The following is a 23,890-nucleotide window of genomic DNA, read 5'->3' on the forward strand; positions in this document are numbered from 1 at the left end:
GATGGCTGGTCTTACAGTTTGCTCTCTGAGCAAAGTGAAATCGATAGTTTTAGCAGCTCCTCGTTCACTTTCGATCTCCACGTTTTTTTTTTTTTTTTTTTTTTTTTTTTGTTTCTTTGCCTTCAAATCGTAGTCCATTTGAAATATGTGCCAAGGCTGGAGCAAAGGAGGGAGTTCAACGAAGGTTGATGGGAAAACTTCCCATCACTAGCCAAATTATCTCACCCTGAAGTGCCTTCGAAGGCACGAGGAGTCTGTCCAGTGATTATTTTTACGAGAACCATGGTGAGGCGTCAAGTCTGTCATATTCATTCATTTGGACTTTAGATTTACCTGAACTACGGAAATGAAATTGATGATGTTTGTATTTCTGCGAAGTCCGCACCGCAGCAAGCAAGGACTCAGGTATGCTTAACGTGATTGAGAAGTCGAGAGATGTTTTCGGTGGATTTGGTGACGAAATGTCACCTCCGTCCCGCAAGATTTCTGTAATGTGAGCACAAAATGAGATCAGGAAGAACAAGATCAAAAACTGCAAGAACTAGGTGCCAATCTTGGGAAGAATTTGAAAGAGTTCTCGTTTGAACTTTCTTTTCCAAGAATGTATCTACAGAATTTCAATTCATCTTTTGAAGCCCAATATTGGAGTAGTTTCCACGGACGTAATATCCCACCTCTAGCCGGACCTTCATGGTACAATGTGGCTCCTTGACTGGAACCTTTCTCTTCGGGACAGGAACAAGATAATAAGGAAAGCATGACGAGATTTGATTGAATTCATGAACGATGAAAAATGTACTGCGCTGTTGACTGAAAATATAGAATAAAGACTCTTCCATTTGATTTATGGTTCAAGCACCTCCCCTTCCAGATTGTGGATTAATTCAAAGAAGTTAAAAACTTCGAGCTGCGCTAATTGTACATGTCACTAGAATCCTGTGAGAGGCGTCTCTGTGAGCTTAACCATATGGTGTTCGGCTTCGTGAATGAGCAATTAGGGCTCGATTCGGTTTGACTGAAAGGGCCTCTAAAATTTTACAACGCACATATCCTTGTGTGTGCTTTTGTTTGTTGTTTCTACCTGGTTTTTGTAGTTCTCGAAGATTTTGCCAAGTGTGCTAAGAATGCAGTCAAAGCCCCTCAGATTGCCTACGACAAGCCTTAGTGAAACTATCAGTTGTAGGCAACCCACAAGGCTAATGAAATTATTTTTTAAAAAATGGAGCCCATCCGACCTCTAATCAGAAGTTTCTTAACCTGTTTAACATCCGAGCTGGGCGGATTGAGTGAAAGTAAAACATGTTTAATGCAGCGGCCGGTCTTATCACATCATTGATACAAAACAAAAGAAGAGAAACTTAGGTGAACAATCATACTCAAGTTCGACTCGAACTTCAGTCTGGAGGGATTTTCTCGATGTCGGCAAATCCCTTCAACACTCCCCCCTGCACATTGGCACGAAGTCTGTGTGAACAAAAAGAAAGAGACACCCTATTTGTGCCTTGAGATCCAGTAGCAAGTCGAGTTCAGACCATGATTTGCATATGAATGGCACCATCTTTGCAAACACGATATTATTCTGGGCATTTATGCGGGTGTACCCAGCGCTCCATGACGGAGATAACACAAAACTCCAGTGGTAAGTTCACATTGATAGAGGCGAAATAATGGGGCGAGTACTTCGTGCAGGCTCGAGCATTTGCGAGCTCAGAGGATGAAGGAAAGAAGTTGTACACCGAGTAATGGGGGATTTTAAGTGCAAGCACTGTAGATTAATGGCAGGTGCGGAAGGGATTGACAATCAAATACTTCCAGACTCTCCTTCTCTCTCTCTCTCTCTCTCTCTCTCTCTCTCTCCCCCACTCACACACACGGGATTCAATGATCGTGCCGAGACAGTCTGAATTCTGCAGACAACGTAGGCCATATGTAGGCCACCAGCAAAGTGAAGAAGAAACTGGGTCCCTTGCTGGCAAGCCCTACAGGTGCTCTCTTTTTTAGGGTTTGGGATTTTATTAAAAGGGACATATGTCAGGACCCTTTCCTTCTCCTCACACCCATTATCTCCCACAGCGTGCTATTTAATGGTATGCACTGCTCCCAATGCAGTTCCTACTGAACTCGTCACGGTTCTTCTTTTGTTACTGAGATTAGGGTTAGGGTTTAAGCCTCATTAGCCCCATCTCCGAGGCTGGTTTCCAGTTGGGTCTGTTGTTTTTGAGCCTCAGCGATAGAGCCCAATTGAGCTTCAGTGGCTAACAGCCACGGATTGCGTCTGCATGATGCAGGAAACCAATCCCAACAGTGTTTTCTAAATAAATTGCACAAAACGATACGAGCGCTGTGTTTCTTTCCTCCTTTGGGGGTGGTGTGCAAGGAAGGTGCCATTGGTTTTGTGCCAGGGCTATTTGTGTGTGTTTTTAATGGGTTGAAAATCCAATGCCCATAGCATTGAAATCCAAAGTCAAACTGAAGAGAAGTGAGGTCATGGTTGTACACAGAAATCAAGGAATGAAAGACCAGGACCCCATGTTTTTTCACTTCACTTCCTTTTCTGCAGCTTCTATTTAGTGAAGCAAATGGTTGGCAGAATAGAGCAGCTTCTACCACATGAGCTATCACAATTACTACTCCTCCTCCTCCCACTATTGTTGTATAGTGCTGGTGTACTCTAATCTAGTGCTTTGTAGCTACAAACCCCAACAAACAGATAATAATAATCAACAAACCTATGGCTTGAGTAGAGGTTTTTATCTTCCACATCAGTCAATTGTTTAGTAATTATACAATCCTGTAGTAAGTAAGTAGCATATCATATCTATCTATCTTTTTATTTTTAGGGGAATGTTAAATAGATCCATGCTTTTACGAAATTGATCCACTCTTGATGAAGAATATTGTAATCATAATGGATGTGGTTGATTTCTAGTGGTTGCAGATCCAATGGTGGAGAAATGAATTAGGAGATTTGTTTTTTTCATGATGGGTAGAACAATTTTATAAAAACTTGGGTCTATTTATTATTCCTCTTTATTTATTTATTTAAAATACATTATTTTAAAAAAATGTATTATTTAAAATTCATGCACAATACAAACATGCTAGATGGTGATTTAAAAAACAAAATTATTATTATTATTATTATTCTTTCATTCATGAATGGTTAGGATGGGTGGGTAAATTTAGTAAAAAACTTGGGTCTGTTAAACATTCCATAATTTTTATTATTCACAAAACTAACAAATTATCAAAATGTATTTGATTGCCATTTAAGGACTTTGCGATCAAAACCAGTTTCTAATTCTCTTCTATTTCTATTTCTTAAAACTAGTTTTGGATTGGACTTCACTTGAGGTTGAATAAGAGGTGATTGAATACTCACTTATCATTTATTTATTTATTTCCATTTATTTCCATTTATTGCAAATGAATACTGTACTGATTTCTCTTTCTATACATTTACATTATTATATAAATATTTTGATACTGTATCCAGAAAGAAGAGCTCAGGTACAGTAGAAAATCCCAGTTTGAATTTTGAGACAGAATCCTAGGTGGCGTCATGTGAGTGGATTTAATCAATGGATTTGAATGTGGCCTTTAAGTGTATTTTTTTTTTGTTTTTGTTTCTTTGAATTTTTCAATCAATCAAGACTTGCAACACATTTACTCTCTCAACATCAAATTTCCATTGTTTACCGAATCAAATATTAATAACAATAATACTCATCATAATGATTGTTTTACAAAATAAAATTGTAAAAGTGTATCTCGTCCGTAACTTTTTTTTCCCAACATAATCGCCATGGTTTATTTGTATATTCAAGGAAAAATAGAAATGAAAATAATATAGTGTGGATTTTGGATGAATTGATGAAACCTCAAGCTTTGTGCCCCCACCCAAATGAAAGGAAAGGAAAGGAAAAAAGAAAAAAAAAAAAAAAAAAAAAACCCTCTCCACCTTCCTGACATGACAGAGTAACCTCCACAACTGAGGTTGCTTTTTATAACCATTGTCAGGATAATCAATCCATAAGGGAAAAAAAATAATAAAATAAGTAAATAAATAAAACAGAAAAAGAGAGGAAGGAAGAAAGAAAAAGAAACGCCAAGTGCATGTGGTGCCATGAATGCATACTTGCCAAAAGCCCAGCTTCTTCAAGACGTAGTATTTCATATCTTTTTTCATTTAAAAGCGAGATACAGTAATAATAATAATATGATTTGTGGGAATCGAGAAAAACAAATTGTACACAATTCAATGATTTGGACATTGTGCTTGTTATCAGAGAGGTGAATGTATTTTTCATTGTTGCTAACTACATTGTGAGTTTGCTGTTCTTGTGGTTTTTAATACGAACTATATGTATCTCTCTGTTGATTTATTAAAATACAGATGTAAATATATATATATATATATATATATATATATATATTTTTGTTTGTTTATAAACGAGTCAATTGTCATATGTAGGAATTAATACATATGTAGGAAAAAAATAAAATAAAATAAACTCTAAAACTGAACTATTTCCAAATCTGGTTCAAGCGACTTCGTGGTTTCAATCACTTGTCTAATACCGTCGTCTGTCGAAGAAATGCTTCAAACCAAGCAATGTGATATATATATGAATGAAATTACAAGTTTAAGAATCAGAAATTCCCGCAGTTTTACGAAATGGGTGGTATCAAAGATGAGAGTTTTATCACATGAATGCAGGGAGCTGCCCCATTGGGCGAGAAACAGACGAGAAAAGAGGGTGTTGCGAGAAATTCTCGCTGTGTGGCGAGGTTCGCGAGTTGAAATCCTGAAGAAGAATAAGAGAGTGTGTGTGACGCGGTTACAGGGTTTTGTTTTTCTTTTGTTTTTTTTTTTGTTTTTTGTTAGTTATCCTGCGGCGACCCAACTGGGTTACAAACAAAGCCTGACACGCGGGGGTGTGGGTCCATGTGGCTCGGGGTAGGGTATCACGGTGCCGGATCAGTCGTCACCTTCCTTCTCGTCACTGCTCGTCTTATGCTGCAGTGTTAGCCCAAGCGCTGCAGTAAGCGAGAGAGCGAGAGGGAGCGAGAGAGAGTGAAAGAGGAGTGAGAGCACACTGTGCACTTGGGTTGACATCTTGCGAGGAGGGTGAGGCCGGCGTTTCTTAAATGGATCTTCTTCCGAGGCGACGATGACTCCATGCGAATGATGTCACGCTCTGACACGGTGCTGCAGTCGTTCAAAGCGAGAGCGCAAATGATGTTTGCGACCCCCCATCATATGAAAGACGTGCAGCTATTGTTGCGGAAAGCTGGGCTGTACTGCGTAGCGTAGCTGTTCTTTTTGCGTGGAGAGAGAGAGTGTGAGGAGTATAGTCCTGTGGTGGTGTTTTTTTTATTTCTTTTCTTCTTCTTCTTCTTCTTCTTCTCCTTCTTATTTTTATCATGCAGAGATCTTTGTTGAATTGGCATTTGCAGGTGGGGAGTTTGGAGTCGAGAGCAGTTTTTTAGCGAGATCGTTGCGTCGTTTGTTGTTTTTGTAGCTTATGCCCTGCTGGTCATCCTCCAGTGTAATTTTTTATTCGTTTTTTATTTATTTTGTTGTTTTGGCTGTTATGTTGAGAAAGAAATTCGAGTTTTTTTATTTTTTTATTTTTTTATTTTTTATATAGCTTCGGGTCATTTTAGCATTCTTTCGGCTACTGTGATTGTCATCGCACGAGAGTAGTGGTTCCCGAACTCAGTGGCTGTTATTCAATGTTCCTCCGAGGTGAAAATCGTCAAGTCGACAAGGCATGGTGCTCAACTGTGGAACGACGCCATAGCCTGAGTTCTTGCACTCTTTGGTGGTGTCTTCAGGTGCACGCATTCCCTTGGACCGACTTAAACGACGAGTATTCTCGTTTCGACCTGTGAATCGCTTTTGAGGAACAAGGACTAGACTCCTTATGTTCGGTTTAGAACGAGCTTTGCTGCAATGGGGGTCGACATGCTCGTAGCTCCCGACAGGTGCAGGGTCGTTTTTGCAGCCTGATGATACCTTCGCGTCTGGAATCTACTTACATTGCGTATTGAAGAGGCAGCAGCTGCTGCTGCTAAGGTTGCTAACACAATGCGAAACCACGGATGGGAGCTGCCGTATCATCCTCTCCAGGTCGGTCTTCTATTCTTGTCGGTCTTTCATCAAAACATCTATGGATAGGCAATGGTGAGTATTGAACCATGAGGGTTTACTGTGTATTTGATTCATCCAAGTGTGTTGTTGTGATTAAAAAAAGAAGAATGTCATAGGAGTACTCCAATGCAAGTGCTGAACCAATGCCATAACTTTAGTCGGTACAGTAAGTGTGAGGTGATGGAGTTCGCAGCAAACACTTCCGGCTTGTGGCATTCAATTAGCTATTGTGTACCGTGTGCAGCGATTATCTTTATACCGTTACTCCCATGTTTTCTTCCTGGAAAGGAAATGTAGAAATAGTAGTTTCTGGACAAATTTCAACATGGAGAGTGAGAGCTTCTTGTTTAAAGACATTCAGGAATTTACGATTACAGTCTTTGTGCAAAATTTTGGTGCGCTGCTGATCCTAAATCATTCCATTGAGCAATGACTTTCGTATTCTAAGCTCAGGTCGTCCTATATGCTTGTTATCTTGCAACCTGCGAGAGGATTGTCTGACCAGGACATCTCTTCAATGCTTTTTAGCGCTAAACGGAATCCATAACTAGAATCTCTGAATATCCAGGACCATTTATTAATATTATTATTTTTTAAAATATTATTATTATTACTATTATTATTGGAATGCTCCATTCAACTGTCCATGAGAAATGCTCAATGGGTCTACTATAAGATAACGTGAGTCACAGTCTGAGAAGACTTGGGAATACGTTCTTTCTCATTGGTCATATTCTCGTTATCCTTGTGTAAGAACCTCTCTATCTGATCTCCTGAATTATGATATAAAAGTTGTGAGAAGACTATGCCCTCTTTCATTTTAGAGTGCATTTTTAGTTCTCTACTGCTAACACTTCTAGTCGACTGTCTTATGCATCAAACAGACTGTGGCAGTTGCAGTGTTTTCGGGACTCTCCTTCTCCTTCTACGTCTTTTTCATACCTTTCGTTGGAAGTAGTGTCCTGAAATTTCACATCTACGCAGCCTTCTCCCCTGTGGTAAGTGATCTTTGCTTCTTTGAATTTTCTTTGGCTTTAAGTTATTCCCTGAATTCATGTGACGAATCAATGAATCGTAATGGCTTATACTTCACAGGAAGCACGGTTGGCGCCATCCAGTTCAGTCAATCAGTTTGCATCTGCGCATCACAAATGTACAAACTCATTTGATGATGATTGAATACTTCACACCGGTTGTCATTTTCGATTTATTGCAGGTTCTAGCAGTCTTTATTCTATATGTGAGATGCGCTGGTTGTGATCCAGCTGACCCAGGGGTGCACAAGTCCAAACACGCTGCGAGGGCTAATCAGCGGGCAGCGCTGAAGGCTAAGGAATTATCACTCTCTAATATTGACACTTGCTTCGAACATCCAAATGAAGACTCTGATAGAAATCCGTCATCCGTTAAAGCTTCGAAAAATGAAGAACCGAGTCCAAGCGCCGGTGCACCTTGTCTGTATTTTCCGTTTGCCTGCTTTAAAAGAGATGATTCAGAAACGCTAGCTATTGGAGAGCAATTATTGTATTGCAGCATATGTGAAGCTGAGGTGAGGCCCATTTGTTCACTTCGTACTGCAATTTCTATTGTCTTACAGTTTTCTAAGACTTCAAGAGCCTGAAGTTACATTTTGTAGATTACTGTACTACGTGATCGAGAGTTTCATATTGACTTATTCTGTGCACACTAAAATTTACAAATTTACAACTATTCGAAGTAATTGGTTGGTGATTCACTTCACAATCACCGGCATTACTGTGCTCATTGATCTTCAGTCACAATACCAAGTATTCTCAAATTCATGACCATTACTGGTATAACAGATATCAAAGAATAGCAAGCACTGCAGAGCTTGTGACAAGTGCGTGTATGAATTCGATCATCATTGTCGGGTATTTCGACAACCACTTCCAAATATGTACTCCTGATGCTCACCTCATTTCTTCAACTTTATCTTCATGCTTCATTTTAGTTGTATTGCATGATTGATACCTAGTTCATGAAGGTTGAGTATCTAATGGAACTTTCCCTTCGTCACAGTGGCTCAACAACTGCGTAGGACGGAGGAATTACAGGACCTTCGTCAGCCTCATGGTGGCTTGTCTATTGCTGGTGAATGAACTGATTCTTTTCATCTACAGCTTGGTTGTACAACGTTTTACATTTTAGTCACTGCTGATAGATACCAGGCTCTCTTAAAGTGCTGTATGTGTGAAATTTATTCAAAAGGTGTTTGTGTGCCTGTTAATAAAATGAATAGGAATTCATCCAAATCACATTCGAAGGTTAAATATGGCCTATGCATATCTAGTGATGTTTTCCTGGGACATGAACTCTCGTAACACTGATTCAATATTTTAACCTTGCAGCTAGTAATCGTCTGGACCACTGGAATCGGTGTCCTTGTCCGCTGCTTTTCACAGAAGGCAATCTTTGAAAAGGAGATAATTCACAGTCTCGGCAGTAGCTTCTCTCGAGTACCTTACATCATCGTTGTGGTATGCGTTTCAACTCCTTTGTATTGTCAGTCTAAACTTTGTTTGTCTTCCCCTTCAGTATTAGGGCCAATCGTGTGGAACTAGGACAGCGTTTCGATATATTTGAAGCAATTTTCTTCATTGTTGTAGTGTGAGGTTATTACATCCATCGATTAGTTACATCCAGAATATCTTCAGATGTGAAATAGTTCACCACTCTCGTCTAAACTGGTTCCTGAATTCTACAAATCGCCAGTTCAAGAACGCGAATCATCCAAGACATGCCAAATCCTGGATACATAATTATTGTATTACAGTATGTAAGTCTTGAGGAACTCAACAGTGTGATTTGGATCATCAGGTGTTGCTGTCTCTGTTGGCCATGTTAGGAACGGTCCCCTTGGGCCAATTATTCTTTTTCCACCTCATTCTGATACACAAGGTGAGAGCTAAAACTGCTTTCCTCTTTGTGCTTTGGATAACATTGAGATAGTTATTTTTCTCAATTCTGCTATCCGTCAAAAAATTGATCACTACTTGAAAACCTTTTTTGGAAATTTGAACAGGGAATTACGACGTATGATTACATCCTGGCAGTAAGAGAACAAGGAATAGAACAAGAGATTACAGAAGGTGATGGATTCAACAGCTTGACCTCATCACCCGCAAGTTCCAATGCAACAGGGATTAGTGGTTACAGCTCAGCTGGGGCTCTGGCTCTGCACAAGGGTGTCTTTTGTACACCACCTCGCATGTTTGTTGAACATCAGCAGGTACGTTTACTTACGCACCGTTTTAGTGAATTGCGAAAATTGTCAGTTTAGAGGTGATTTTGCTGATGATCTTTAATACCAAAGCAATTTACTCCACCCTGATCTTCCTGCGTAAATGACACTCTTATTTGTCTTTTGAAATAGAAGGTTATGGCCTTCAGTGGGGACTTGGAGTCTTCTGGTGCAAAAGTTTCTGTGAAGGGAATCGGTGCAGCAGCTCCGCAGACTTATAGAAAGGTTTCAGTGGGGATCAACCCTTGGAAACTGGCACGTATGAATGCCGAGGAAGCTACCAAGGCAGCCACTCAAGCGAGGGAAAACTCCACCATCTTACGGTCAATTATACACTCCAAAGACCCCTCTCAAGTCATAGAGGCTGAAGACAGCAGTCTTGAGAGTTCTCATAATGTGAGCGGCGAGATCACTCTCGCTGGAAACAGACGCAACCGCCGAAAGCACCATGATTTGGCTTATCTCACGGGGAAAGAGAGATGGTTGTCGATGAAAGATCGGCTTGGCAAGAACGTCCTTACTCATAGTAGACCAGGAATTTTAACAGCGAGTTACGTATCTAATGGCAGCCCTCAATCCTTGGTACTCCCTCGTGCATTAGATGCGAGGAATGGTTTCCGGTGCAGTCCAAGTAGGTTTTCTGGAGAGATGAGAGTCTTCTATCCTGGTAGCTCGTATCCCGGGAGTTCTTATCCCGGGAGCCAATTGACGTCTCCCGAAATCTTTCAGGGATCGCCTGACCTACGTACAATTCGTAAACCAGCTCTTGATGTTGAGAGGCCAGCACCTATTGCCAAAAAGAAATCTTCAATTGAGAAGTTGTTGCATAGGGCACACAATGATGGCTACGATGCATCTACAGGTGAAAGTGGCGATGAAAATTGTGGGCATGATTTACAAGGGTTAATACAAAGTCTAAAGAGTAGCAGTTTGGATACCTCTGTCGTTAACCCGAGTGAGAAAGTTTCCGTCTGGGAGGATGGCAGTCAAGAGAAATTTAAACCTCGAACTAGCCTAGGGTCCAGAAGTTTGGGTTCCCGAGGATCCAGGAGCTCTGGAAGAGATAGCACCGAAGGTAAGTTCAATGTGTTTGCTCTGTCAACTCCGTTTGAGCCTGTTGCAGGTTGCAAAATCTTACCGTTCGACTTTAAGGGTATTTCATTTTATTTCGCCCTTCTAACCGTAACCTGGTTGCTGGTGATGGCAGGAAGCTCTGGATCCAGAGTCGAGGCCAACATTCTCAAACACGTAAGGAAAGAATGGCCAGAACTAAGAGACAGGCTTTCGCTCTCTCCCGATGATAATTGCGTCATGTTTCCTTCGCCATTCGACTGCCAGATTCTCGACTCTCTAGAACCAATACCAACAAAAGCAATTACCACACGCAATATGGTGTCGGGAGATACTTCTCTAACGCCTGGTGAATTGGGTCCAACCAAGAAGCTCAAGGAAAGCTTAATCATGGGAAAGAAGAGTAATAAGCGCTGGGGTAAACTCTCTGAGACCACTGGATGGGATGCAAGAGATTGATAATTTGCACTCTTGCAATTCAGCTTCTACGTGCTCCACTTCAGGTCCCTTCACAACTGCATCCTCCGAAGAGAAACATGAGGCGTATGAATTTCATGGCTTCAACAGGCCAACTAGCGTTGGCTCATGGTGCAATCAGTTCTGTGTCAAAACAGGACCAAAAAAGTAACTTTCTGTAATTCTCCTCCATGAGAAATTTTACGGCGCGGTTACCATTTGTTGATATTTGCTTCTTTCTCTGAGAGTCTGCACTGTTAGCCACTGTCCACCCGTATTAATTGCCCTGCATTGTCAAGCGGCATCTGTTCATAATGGGGCAGGTTGCCTACCTCCTCTGATGTTAATCCGACTGGCTTTCGCATTTGAATGGTTACACTAGAGAGTGCATCTACTGCTCTGCCCTCTTTTGTGATCAGACTCCTCACCGACGTTACTCCTACTGTAGAAGATTTTTCCAAGACATTCAAATATCTGCACATTTTGTAATCACCATGAGGCTCCTGTGCACATGATTACCTTAATTTATTGCTCTTAGCAGATGACATGTTCAGATAAGGGCCAAGAGTCATTTACAACTTCATTTAGAGTCAATTACTCTAAGCCTCCTAACTGTATGCCTCTTCAGAAATCCTCTACAATTCTGTTAACTTAGTTCATGTTCTTACATCGGAATGACGAAGACTACGAGTTATGAAAACGAGATTTTTTTGTGTCTTAATAATCACAATTCTGTTCCGAATGCCCTCATGGGTCTCCTCCAGCTCTTACACGGTGTTCACAATCACTACGTTGGATCTGCGCACAAGTCCATGCAAGTGGTTCATATATATATATATATGAGTGAATAAGTGAGTGATAATGTGTGCCATTAAGCCTACACATAGTACTGACAAAATGCAAAAGTTTTACAAGAATGTTCTTTAAGAACATCATATGTATATATATAGTATGAAAATATTTAGGTATATATCTATGTATAGACATACAAGCATGTAATGATATACTTATCTCTTCTAACATATACTTATAAATTTTCTTACTTTAAAAGGATTTGCAAATAAATCTAGTTAATCATAATGTTTTATTTTTATCAATTGTTTGGTAGGCAATTTTAATACATCTTGTAGCTATACATTAAAATATGATTACATACAATTAGGTACATGTTAAAATTAAGGTCAAAGGGTCTATAATTGTATTTTATAATAATTGGCTTTATAATTGATTAGTAGTCTTTGAAAATTGAACTTTTATTTGAAACTATTGTTCATGGAATTTAAAATAACTTTCTAACAACAACAATAACAGTAATTTTATTTTGGAAAATCAATTATTCTTTATAGTTTCATATTAGTGGTCTTGTTACAAAAACACACTTTGAAGTCTTACAACAACTAATTAAAAACCATTGTAAGGACTTTAACATGAAGTAATAAATTTAACAATGTAATAAGAATTATTTTACTACATATGGATTCTTCTGTTATAATTATATGTGAATCAAAATAAATATGTACTTTTCTAAGAAATATGTAAAGAGCCTACTTGTTGGTATCATTAAGAAAATTAAATTGTATCATCATAATTGATTGACCATGAAATATATATGAATATATATATATATATATATATATATATATGGATGATTCCTTAACTTGTAGTCTAAAAAAAGTGGCTTTGACACAAGCTTCTAAAGTTGAACCAATATTTTTGACTTGGAGAAGATTCTAATTCATTTAAAAGATTTATTTTTTTCTTGAACCATTTTCAGTACATATTTACAAAAAATATGAAAAAAAATCAACAACATAATTTTTTTCTAAAACTATAATTTTGATTTTAAAAAGTAAAAGATAAAACAGTATATTTCTTCAAGATCATTTGCTTTTTCTTTTTTTTTCTTTTTTTTTTTTTTTTAAAGTTTTTTGATTTAAACAAAAATACATTTAAATTTTATACTTTATTAGGTTTTCAAAAATTCAAGAAAAAAATAAAAGATCAAGTAATATCTTGTTGTCTTCTACTTGAATACAGTGATTCTGCAAAAAAAAAAAAAAAAAAAAAAAAAAAAAAGGGAAAAAAAAGAAGAAGATAAGAAGAAAAGGTACAAAACAAAATAAAACAAAACGAAGCATAAAAAAATAACAATAAAAGTAAAATCATGTTTATATCTTAAAATTTTCTATTAATAAATTATTTTACAATATGGTGTTGTGTCAATTTTTTACTCTAAAGTATGAGAGAAGTCTTTTGTGAAATACCTAAGTACAGCTTTCTAATACACATGACAAAATAACAATTTCCTTTCATATTCAACAGACCTTGTGATAATTGATGTATTATGTGTCCCACATTAAAAGAAATTCTTATTCTTTTGAGTCTTCTTTGCAATTGTGTTTAAAACGCATCTTTTCTTATTTTGTGCATGACTTTTTAAAACAAATATAGCTTTCTATAATTTTGAGAATAAGATTAATTTTTTTCATCAATTTAATTCTTTTATATTGATTTTAAAGAGAAAATCTCTGCAAATTTTATAGATTTTTAATATACTTATTCCATATGCTCAGCAATCAGTTTTTTTGTTGTGTTCATTCTAATTTTTTTTGTACAAAGGTGTGGGAGGAAAACTGTGTGGAATTTTGTTGCAATTTTTAAAATATAATTTAAAAGTCAAACAATGAAAAGAAGAAATACTTTCTCAAGTCATAAAGTTATAAATTATATAGCAACCAAAATCATTACATAAATTTGATTTCAATTCATTCAATGAGTTCCAAGATGAATTGAAATACATTAAATAAAGGTAATAAATAAATTTATATTCTTAATTTCTTCCTATTTTAATTTTTGATACATCTTCAGGATACTGCATCTATTCTTTGATATCTTTTGACAACTTTATTTCTACACTGGTATCTTTAAATATCAAGTGAACTATTCTATTTATTAATTTTGTACTTTTAAATAAAGTAAGATTTCATATAGTTATAAGTAGAACTAAATTCAATATTATATACCTGCAATAGGTCTATCAAAACATGATATTATAAATTCAAAATATAATTTCCAATTATTGTATGACTTGATCCAAAAAAATGTATAGAAATTCTTTATGTGAATATTAGCAACTATTGGCTATAAAAACATATATTCAAATAAATATGGTAAGTCTTGTATTCATTTGATGTATTTACTATAAATTTATTGTAGCAATATCATTAGAATTATAAGTTTTTTAATGCATCAATGACAGATGTGTTAATTTAAAGTTTTTTAGTAATTGTTTATGCATATGTATACATTTTTATATATATATATATATATATATATATATATATATATATGTCGTTTTTCTTTCATAGTTATAACATATTTTTTGTCAGTATATTTTTTAGTTTCATTAGAAATATTCTCTATTTTCATTATATATATATATATATATATATATATATATATTATCTTCTACTTTTTATCTTTTCAACATAATTGACTTGCAATAAAATTTACTTGTAAATTAATAATTCTGTGTACACTTTGAATTGTGCAATTTGTAAGAATATGTAAAACAATTGATTAAGTTTTTTAAATATAAAACTTAGCACATAATATCTTAGCACATAATATATATATCTATATATATATATATATATATAATAGTTAAGAATATTGTATTCAAAACACTACGTATTTAAATAATAATTATATTTTTTTGTAAAAAAATAATTTTTAGAGTTTTTTAATTGATTAATTAATTAATTAGATGATAAAATAAAATTAAACTTATGCAATATTACAACAAAGTTTAAAAAATCATGTATTCTTTGATTTAAAAGAAAAGATTTGGTAGTTTTTGATCATTTACAATTTATTGTCATTTTTTGATAAAATTGTAAATGCTATATATATATATATATATATATATATATATACATATTGATGTTTAAATATGGAATTTTTAAAAATTCATTATAAATTTCTATTATAAAAAAATAAAAAATATTTTTGTTTCAAATTTTGTATTTAGAATTCTCAATCATATCTCTAATTATCTTTGTTAATTATTAATTAATATTTTTTTTGTTTGATTGGATGTAAAATTTGAATATTTTATTTCTTTTATTTTTTTTAGAATTTTACCACATAAAAATTTCACTAGAAAAAGATTATTAAATATTTTATTTATAGAAAAAATAATTAACAATCAAAACTTTTGAAGATAAATAAAATTTTAAAAATATTTATTTTTTTGCAATTATTCATTTGGCTTACATCGTACAAAGGTGTAATGGTTAATACTTGGATGAGAAAAATCAGCCTTCATATTGATATCAACTCCAAATGCATAAATCTATTTTTCATTGGTTTTATGATTGTCATTAAGCTTGTTGCATTTAGAATTAGGCCACTTTTCTTGTATATAGATTAACATCCTATTCTAGGAATTGGCATCCTTAGAAATCCTTAACTTGGCAACAAGCTACTTTTGCAAATATTCTACTCTTCAAATTAAAAGATTTTCATAAAATTTGATTCTTGTTAATAAGATTGTGCTTGTAGACTATTTGGATTTAATAAAAATAAGTTTGTCTTAGAAAATGGAGTATGTAGTATATCTCATATCAAAAACTTAGCTAAAAAGAGTCTTATCAAATATAGGAAAATTTGATGGATTTTAAAAAAATATAAATTAGTAAAATACTTGCAAAATGAGTCTTTCTTACATAAAAGATGGATTAACTTCTAGACAACTAAACACATACTTAGTTCTATAAACAACAAAATAATTAAAAAGAAGTTAAGAATACCTCAAAGTAATGTGATCATACACAAATGTGTAATTGAGCTTGCTTTAGTGATTGTTTCTTATTCTTAGTACTCTTAGCTTTGCCTCTAGGTATAGAGAATTAAATAGTCAGTTGTACTTTTTTTGCTCTATTAATACATCGAATATACCTTTTATTGTATTAAAAAAAAATCTTATTGTTTTCTAATTTTGCTTCATATATAACTTTTCTATAATAAATTTACAATTGCACATAATTCAATTTGAATTCATCTTCTAAGAAGAGTGAATTGATTTGGTATCAAAGCTCCAAGTTTACAAAAACAATATAAACTATAGTCTTTAAGAACATATTTATTATATTTTGTTTCAAAAGATAAAAACCCAAATTTTAATGTTTGTTTAAGTATATTCTAAAAAATCTACAATTTGATTGTCATTACTATCCAAGAATTTTTTAATTAAAGTTTTAGATGTCATAAAATAAATGTTTAATATTTTAATTAATATAACATATTTTAAATTTTATTTGAATTGGTATTTATTAATTAATTATTTTAATTTTATAATAAGATTATAGTTTAAAGTTGAAATTATATTATTGAATCGTTTCAAAGATTAAGTTAATTTTCTTTACCAATTGTTACTTATTCTTATTATGTCTATCATTTTGTACTTTCAAATATTCTTGTTCTATTATCACAATCATTTTAGATTTATTAATTTTTTCTATTTAGAATGTTTAATTTGCTCTTTTTTAATTTTTTTTTATAATCATTATAAAAATTCTCTCTATGTAGATTCAAAGGTTTCATCTTCTTCTATTTCAATTATTAAGATTTCTATGTAACAATTGTTTATAATGAAAATATTTTTTTAATTTTACAAATAAACTTCATTTATTTTTCATGTTAAATGAGAATTTATGTGTTAAATTCAATCAATGATGTTATTTTGAAAATAGATTCTAAAGTATTTAAACATATTTATTACATAGAAGTTTGTTCTATTTTGTAAAGCAAAGAGTTTGTAAACAATGCAAGTTGTCTATTTCAAATTCTTAGACATATGGATTGCAAGGTGCTTCATGTCAACAAATTTTTATTATTATTACATTATTAAATTATATGAATAAATACGAATGAGATCAAGTTTTAAAAAGAATATAAAATTTATACTTTTTTCCTTTACATATCTTGCACAAAAGGACCAAAATTATTCCATACCTAAGTCACATAAATATTGACAACTTATTTGCAAAGTTTTTTTTTTTTTTTTTTTTTTTTTTTTCAACTTATTGAAATTAATATAGCTAAGATTAAGAAGAAAAAGAGGGATCTTAAGTAGTTTACAGAAAGAGTTTATGAATTACAAATAAGATTTATGTGATTCTTAAAGCTAAATAGAGATTTTTTTTTTTTTTTTTGATAGATTGCCATAGCTACATTTGTACAAAATCAATGATAATTATAAATAATCATTACTTGGTAAACCTTTATCATGTGCGCTTAGTAAGAAAGACCAAATTAAAGAACAATAGCATAAATTTTGTGGTTGTAATGCTTTAGTTCCTTCCAAATAAAAAATGCACATGTAATAATTAGAGCAAGTTATAAAAATGTAATAAAATATAGCAAAATATATAGAACATATTATAAATAACTCTTCTTATTCTTATTGTATTTAAAAGAGGTGGTGCATTTCAAGAATAGAATTTCTATGATGCACCTAAAATATCACTGAATGGCAATTTACAAACAAAAAGTAAATCAAAAGTTGAAAATCTGAATCTAACTTTGAAATTGTAATCCCACCAGCTGGGTTTCAAAGTCAACGGTGAATATTAACAATCCACACAACACAATGCTACTGTATTTTAGATTAAAATTTTGTATTTGATAATGCTAGTACAAAAAGATTGCTCTTGAAGGATTGCAACCTTGTCGGTTGTTGTCAATCTTGGAAGACACTTCTACATCTAAGATGAATTTTAACCAGATTTTTCTGATGTTAAAATGCACATGAGATAGGTTCTGGGAACCTGTGCTTGACGCAAGGATGCTCACATGCATAGGTCTACAATCCAACATGAGATTGCCATATAGTTGAAATACTCTCCATTGAATGCTTCTCACCGTTCCACAATGCTATGTCAGTTTCGAAACACGACAAAAGCAACAATCCATCCTGCTTTAGAGACCCTTGCAAATTAAAACACAAAACACATTGTTCACAATTCTACGAGGGTCATGGGCACACAAGCTTGGTGAGAGTCATGTTGTATTTCAAGGCCACAAAGACATACAATGAAACTTGCTTTGCACAACCCACCCGCTCCTACACACGTAATATTCAGAATTTCCAATAGGGTATTTTCGACGGATTTGGTATTAATCAATCTGGGTATTTCAACCAGAGAGAACACGGGCAGATGCCTCAGCCCAGAGATCCAACAAGATCTCTAAGTTAGGGCATAAAATCAGTACGGAGGGGAGGAAATGCTCGTAAGAATTGAAGACTACAAAGCGGCTCAACCTTGATGAATCTGCAGTGCTCTAGGATTAATTGCCGAAGTTAGAAAAACACCGTAGCTTCTAATAAGCAACGGTCGATCTACATAAAGGGCCAGTTATCACTGAATTCTCTTCTCCACCTAGTAAACAGAACTATAACGCTACAACCTCTGAAAAATCACACAGAGACATCAAGGCAGTCAAAATAGACGACTGGTTTAAACTGTAACCGTGGAACCAGCAACAATCTCGAGAATTTCTCCCGTGATCTTCGCTTGACGCTGCCTGTTGTAGGAGATGGAGAGGGATTTCTTCAAGTCAGCGGCATTGTCGGATGCGTTGTTCATGGCATTCATACGAGCTGCAAGCTCGCTGGCGATGGACTCCTGCAGGGCCCTGAGGATCTGGGAGTTGAGATATAGTGGCAGCAAGGCATCCAAAATCTGAACAGGCTCCTGCTCGAACATAAGCACACCGGAGAACTTAACTGTTTCTGTCCTCACAGTCTCCCTTTCCACAGAGAATTTACCATCCTTGGTGGTTAACCTGAACATTTCATCATCAGCTGCATCCACGCAGTTACCGCTGATGTCGCAGACCTCACCCTGGGGAGAGAGGGGCAACAAGGTGTGGATAATGGGGTCGGACTTGATGAGAGAAACAAACCGAGTGTACAAGAGCTCCACCTTGTCCACCTCCTCGGACACGAAAAGAGCGAAAAGCTCATCGGCCACAGCCTGCGCTTCCTTAGTGGTCGGGGCATTTCCAGCGTCCAAAAACCTATCCACAGGAATCTGAGGCCGCCTTCTGAAATAGCTGTTTCCTTTCTTTCCAATACTCACAACAGTGTAGGAGACTCCGATTTCACGAAGCTCTGCCATTCTTTGCTCAGCTTTCTTTAAGATATAGTTATTGAAACCTCCGCACAGTCCTCTGTCCCCGGTGATTACGACAATAGCGATCTTCTTCACAGGCCTCACCTAAATCATCCAAGGGAAGAACTCATCATTCCAGTCCCACTAAATACATGCAAAAGCTCACTCGTCGTAACCACTACTGGCAGTTGAAAACGCAATCCCAAATTCACAATCCTTATAGGTCAGCAGCCGGCATAGAAAGCAAAATAAGGGCAGGCACTTACGGTGGTCAAGGGGATGTCGATATCCTCAGTAGTCAGCTGCTCGTTGACATTGAACAAAACCTTCACCAGATTCTCCGAAAACGGGCGGCCGTTCACGACAGCCTCCTGTGCACGACGAACCTTGGCAGCCGCCACAAGCTTCATCGCATCAGTGATCTTCTGCGTGTTCTTCACAGTCGCAATCCGGTCACGCAAGTCCTTCAACCCCGCCGTCACGATGGAGCTCCCCCTGCCCTCACGCCTCCCGACACTCTCCCAGGTCAACACATCCACTGATCCCGCGGGCTCCACGCCGCGCAGGCCAAGGGACTTCGCTGATAACCCCTCGAAGGTGGCCATCTTAAGCGCCGAACCGCAAGCGATGGAGGACGCCATAGCTCACGCTGCGAAGTGTACAAACCACTGGCAACAAAAGGATACGGTGTTCAAAAAAGAATGGTGATATAATGAAACGAAGCGCGATTCGAAGGAAGAACTGAATCATTCAAAAATCAAAGAGAGAGGGAGAGCTCGAGGTCGATGGCTATGGCGATTTGTGCCTTATCCAGCGGCGCCATCGACTGGCCAGCGTCGCAGGCAGCGCATTGTTTCCAACGCCTCTACTGGTTCACGGTGTGGATAAGGGGTCCTTCACCGCGGAAGGGGGGCTCCAGACGACGGTTATGAGACCCCACCCCTCCTCCTCAAGGTCGTCTCGGAAATAGGTGGCCTTGAAAACAACGTCCTTCTGTTTCTCTGTTTACGTGGACTCCACGTGTAGATCCTTCTTGTATAAGGGTTGACGTGGAGGGTGTTTTTATTGGCTGTTAAGTGAGACTCTTCTTTTTTCTTTTCTTTTTTTCTTTTTTGCCTTTATCAAAATTCTTAGTGGATAAACCATTGGCTTTGCCAACATCGAGTATGTTCTTGGCAGCCAATAAAATAAAATAAAATAAAAATAAAACATATCACACAATGCCCCTAACTGCAATTAAAAAAACACCTAATTGCAATATATTGGGTTTATTAGCGCTACTGCTACGGCCATCAACTCGATCCATTCCATCCTCTCATCCAAGTAATTGGGTAATTTGGCAATAACTAGATTAAATCCATAATTGGATAATTTGGTAGTAATTGTTAAACTCGTAACTGGTTTTATCACCCTATTGCTCCAGCCGATGGGATTTTTTTACACTCTAACTAAACATAGACTAGTTAATTTTTTTACATAGATAGATGAATGCAAAGTGTCATAAGTGTGTATATATACATGTGGATTTTTTGACTAAAGGTATTTATAAATTTATTAATGTGGGTTGAATTAGATCCAATAAAAAACAACATATTTTGAGTTTATTGTATGAATTTCAGAACAATTCTTATAATAATATAGAAAACGTATGTTATGATTTTTTTCATATTATGTTCCATTACATCCATAGTGCGGAATTTATCAAACCATGAATACCTTGGTTTACTTAAATAGTTTTATTTATTTATTTACACTGGTTATTTAAAATAAGAAAATAATAAAAACAAACAAACAAATAAACATATATACATACATATAAAAATACAAACAACCAAATTAGTTTATACTAATTTAATTTGAAAAGTGAAATGTACTAGTTAGTAACATGTGTCTTAACAAAAACAAAAGTAAAAATGTTTTGATAAATAAGTTAAACAAAGTTACTACACATAAAACTAATTTAGCTTTTATTTGGATAGTAACCTTACTTAAATTGCAATATCATTAGGAGTTTATAATGCTTTGAATACTATTTGTAAATTTTTTATTCTTTTGTTTTTATTTTGATGTGAACATCAAAAATTTAAAATTTCAAGCATCAAAATCATAAAAAACATGCATGCTACTTTGTTTCAATATAGTGAATAAACATTAATAACTTAATATCTTATACATAAACAAAGAAAAAATCTTAAACTATAAGAAAAAAATATTATTGATTGAAAATAAAAAAACACATATGAAGTTAATATATTCTTCTAAAGATTTAAATGTGTTATCACATTTAAATAATTAATAATTATATCCCTTATATTTGATTGCTATATAAGTTAATTAAAGAAATAGATACTAATAACTATTTTCTTTATTTTTTCTTTCTTTTTTAATTAAAATTAATATTGATTATTTAATTGAATATTATATATTTTTGAAAAATAAAAATAATAATAGTATGATTTAACATCTTAATAAAAAAATATAACTTATCAGTAGTTTTTTTTTTTTTTTTTTTTTTTTTTTTTGGAATATGTAATATTTCATCAAATTTGTTAGGATTGGTCTAACTTCATTGATATTGGGTGGTTTTCTTTGTAATTTTATTGATACATCATTATTTTATAAATTCCACTTATATTGTGTATATATTTATGTATAAAATGTTTAAAAAGATGATTTTGTATTTGATTAATTTCTAAAATATAAATTATTAATTATAAAATTATATATAAATTAATATATATATATGTATTTAATTTAATAAGAAATTAATTTATTTTATAAATAAAGAATATATGATTTTATATAATATTATATAAATTAAATTAATTAATATTTGATAATTGATAATTATGGCACCTAAATATGCTTATAATCTACACCTCATACCTTACTACCTAAAGATAATAATATATAGATGAAGTAATTTTAATTCAAATATTTAATTATAAATAATGAATTACTTTATTATTGTGGGATTTTTGTAACAAAAACTCCACATTACTACTTATCTTTAAATCCTAGTTTACTTATCCTCCATATTTCACTTTTGTGCCAATGGCTCTTTTAAGCTCTCTTTTTAGCATTTTGTAGTGTATGCTACACATGTTGCATATTATATGGCACAGGTAATTGTTGCAAGTATGTGAGGTTTGGAATCATGGGTGACTATTGCAATTACAATATAGATTGTATAGAAATGAAAAAAATTTAAAATAGAGTATCTAATACAAATTGTGTGTCTTACATTAGTTGCAAATTATATGATGTAGTTGTCAAGGATAAACACTCAAAGAATGTATATAAATAAGTCAGTTTTTTTTTCAAAGAAAGATGATGAAATTATAATAAAAAACGTTTATATTTAAGGAAAAATTGAATTTCTATTACCAAAAATCATGAATCTAGAAACTCCTAAAACTAGATTAGAAGCAAAAAAGAATTAACAACAATGAAGAATGCTTTACTTTTGCTTGTATATATATTATTTAACTAAAAGCTATATGAAAAAATTCTATAAAACCTCTAACATATGATCAACTTACAAAACATGTATCTAACTTGCAAGATAAGTTTCTTATATATACACCATATGTCCAACTTATACCACAAATAGTAAATATACATGATACATGGCTAATATATTAGCCAATTTTTTAATCTATCAATCATCTATAAATACATTATCATATGATAATATATTTAAAGAAGAAAAAAAAGATTATATTATAGATGAGATTAAATGAAAATATTTTAACAAATTATCTTAAAAATATAGATAACAGATAAAAAAGAAACAAAAATTAATAAATGTTAATATGGTTTTTTTCAAGATGAGACTTCTATTTATTTTGTAGGAGTATAAGTGATTGAAATCAAAGTAAATGAAATAAATAATTGATATAATCATTTTAAGAAGGATTCAAGAATAGATTTTAGCAAAAATCATCTCAAAATATGAAGAATTGATATCCTAAGAAGACTAGTTGTGAACCAAGATTGAAATCAGATCCTAAAGAATAATACCATACACCTACAATATTTTTAGGATTTTTTGGTTGATAAAAAAATGGGATTTGAGAACAAACTTGTAAAAGGATTTTTAAGAGTTTATTTCATGGAATTTGAAGGTATATTGAGGTTTTGTGGGCTTTTCAAAGGAAGAAATGTATTCGGTAGGTTTTGATTTTGAGAATTAAAAATGAGTTCATAAATTTGGAGATTTAATGAGTGTCATAGTGTCATAGGCATAGTGTCTCAAAAAACATTTTTATTTTAGTAATTACCTATATGATTAGGTAAAAATATTATCATGAAAGAATTTCTTGAAATAAAGAGTATAATAGTACAAATGCAAGAACAATTGAGAGAATTAAGGCATGTGATGCATCAACTCAATTTACCACCACAAGGACAAACAAAAATGGCAGGAAACAAAGATATAAAAATGATTGAAGTTGCTTCAACATTTATACCAAATCATGTCCCTCTTCCTATGGTAGAACATCCTTTTAGTGTTAAAAAAACCAAGGGTTGCATTATTCAAGAAGTTTGATAGTATAAGATCCAAATTTCAAAGATTTATCAATCAAGTATAACTTATGATTGAATTTCAATTCTAAAGCTATACAACTCAAAAATTGCAAGTTAGATTTATTGATATACTTCTTTTAAGTTCAATATTATTATAATTTTTATCTTTTTTTGGACAATGAGATCTAATATTGAATAATCGAAAGACTTTTTTTTTGGTGGAGTTTCAATCTATAT

General features: G+C 33.9%; 2 protein-coding genes and 1 long non-coding RNA gene across 3 annotated transcripts; 1 reads left to right on the forward strand and 2 right to left on the reverse strand.

The window, feature by feature from the left end:
- Window positions 1-334: 334 nt before the first annotated feature.
- On the reverse strand, window positions 335-2,122 carry LOC149988420 (uncharacterized). The gene is made up of 3 exons (XR_016504377.1): window positions 1,602-2,122; window positions 1,377-1,445; window positions 335-486 (listed from the first exon to the last, which is right to left on the reverse strand). It is a non-coding gene; the product is annotated as an uncharacterized LOC149988420 (long non-coding RNA).
- Window positions 2,123-5,987: 3,865 nt separating this feature from the next.
- LOC112286086 (putative protein S-acyltransferase 22) lies at window positions 5,988-11,504 on the forward strand. Its single transcript, XM_073535909.2, has 11 exons — window positions 5,988-6,136; window positions 6,402-6,552; window positions 7,042-7,155; window positions 7,374-7,706; window positions 7,981-8,049; window positions 8,198-8,269; window positions 8,527-8,655; window positions 8,996-9,076; window positions 9,201-9,407; window positions 9,552-10,494; window positions 10,627-11,504. The coding sequence occupies exons 2-11, from the start codon at window positions 6,427-6,429 to the stop codon at window positions 10,947-10,949; spliced, it is 2,397 nt and encodes a 798-aa protein (XP_073392010.2). The 5' UTR covers window positions 5,988-6,136; window positions 6,402-6,426; the 3' UTR covers window positions 10,950-11,504.
- A 6,580-nt stretch (window positions 11,505-18,084) lies between these two features.
- On the reverse strand, window positions 18,085-19,876 carry LOC112286006 (ATP synthase gamma chain 1, chloroplastic). The gene is made up of 2 exons (XM_024527482.3): window positions 19,390-19,876; window positions 18,085-19,228 (listed from the first exon to the last, which is right to left on the reverse strand). Exons 1-2 carry the CDS (start codon window positions 19,762-19,764, stop codon window positions 18,467-18,469), a joined length of 1,137 nt encoding a protein of 378 aa, XP_024383250.1. The 5' UTR covers window positions 19,765-19,876; the 3' UTR covers window positions 18,085-18,466.
- Window positions 19,877-23,890: the final 4,014 nt, after the last annotated feature.

The sequence above is a fragment of the Physcomitrium patens genome, chromosome 8, assembly GCF_059467195.1.
Source record: "Physcomitrium patens ecotype Gransden chromosome 8, ASM5946719v1, whole genome shotgun sequence".
NCBI classification, from domain to species: domain Eukaryota; kingdom Viridiplantae; phylum Streptophyta; class Bryopsida; order Funariales; family Funariaceae; genus Physcomitrium; species Physcomitrium patens.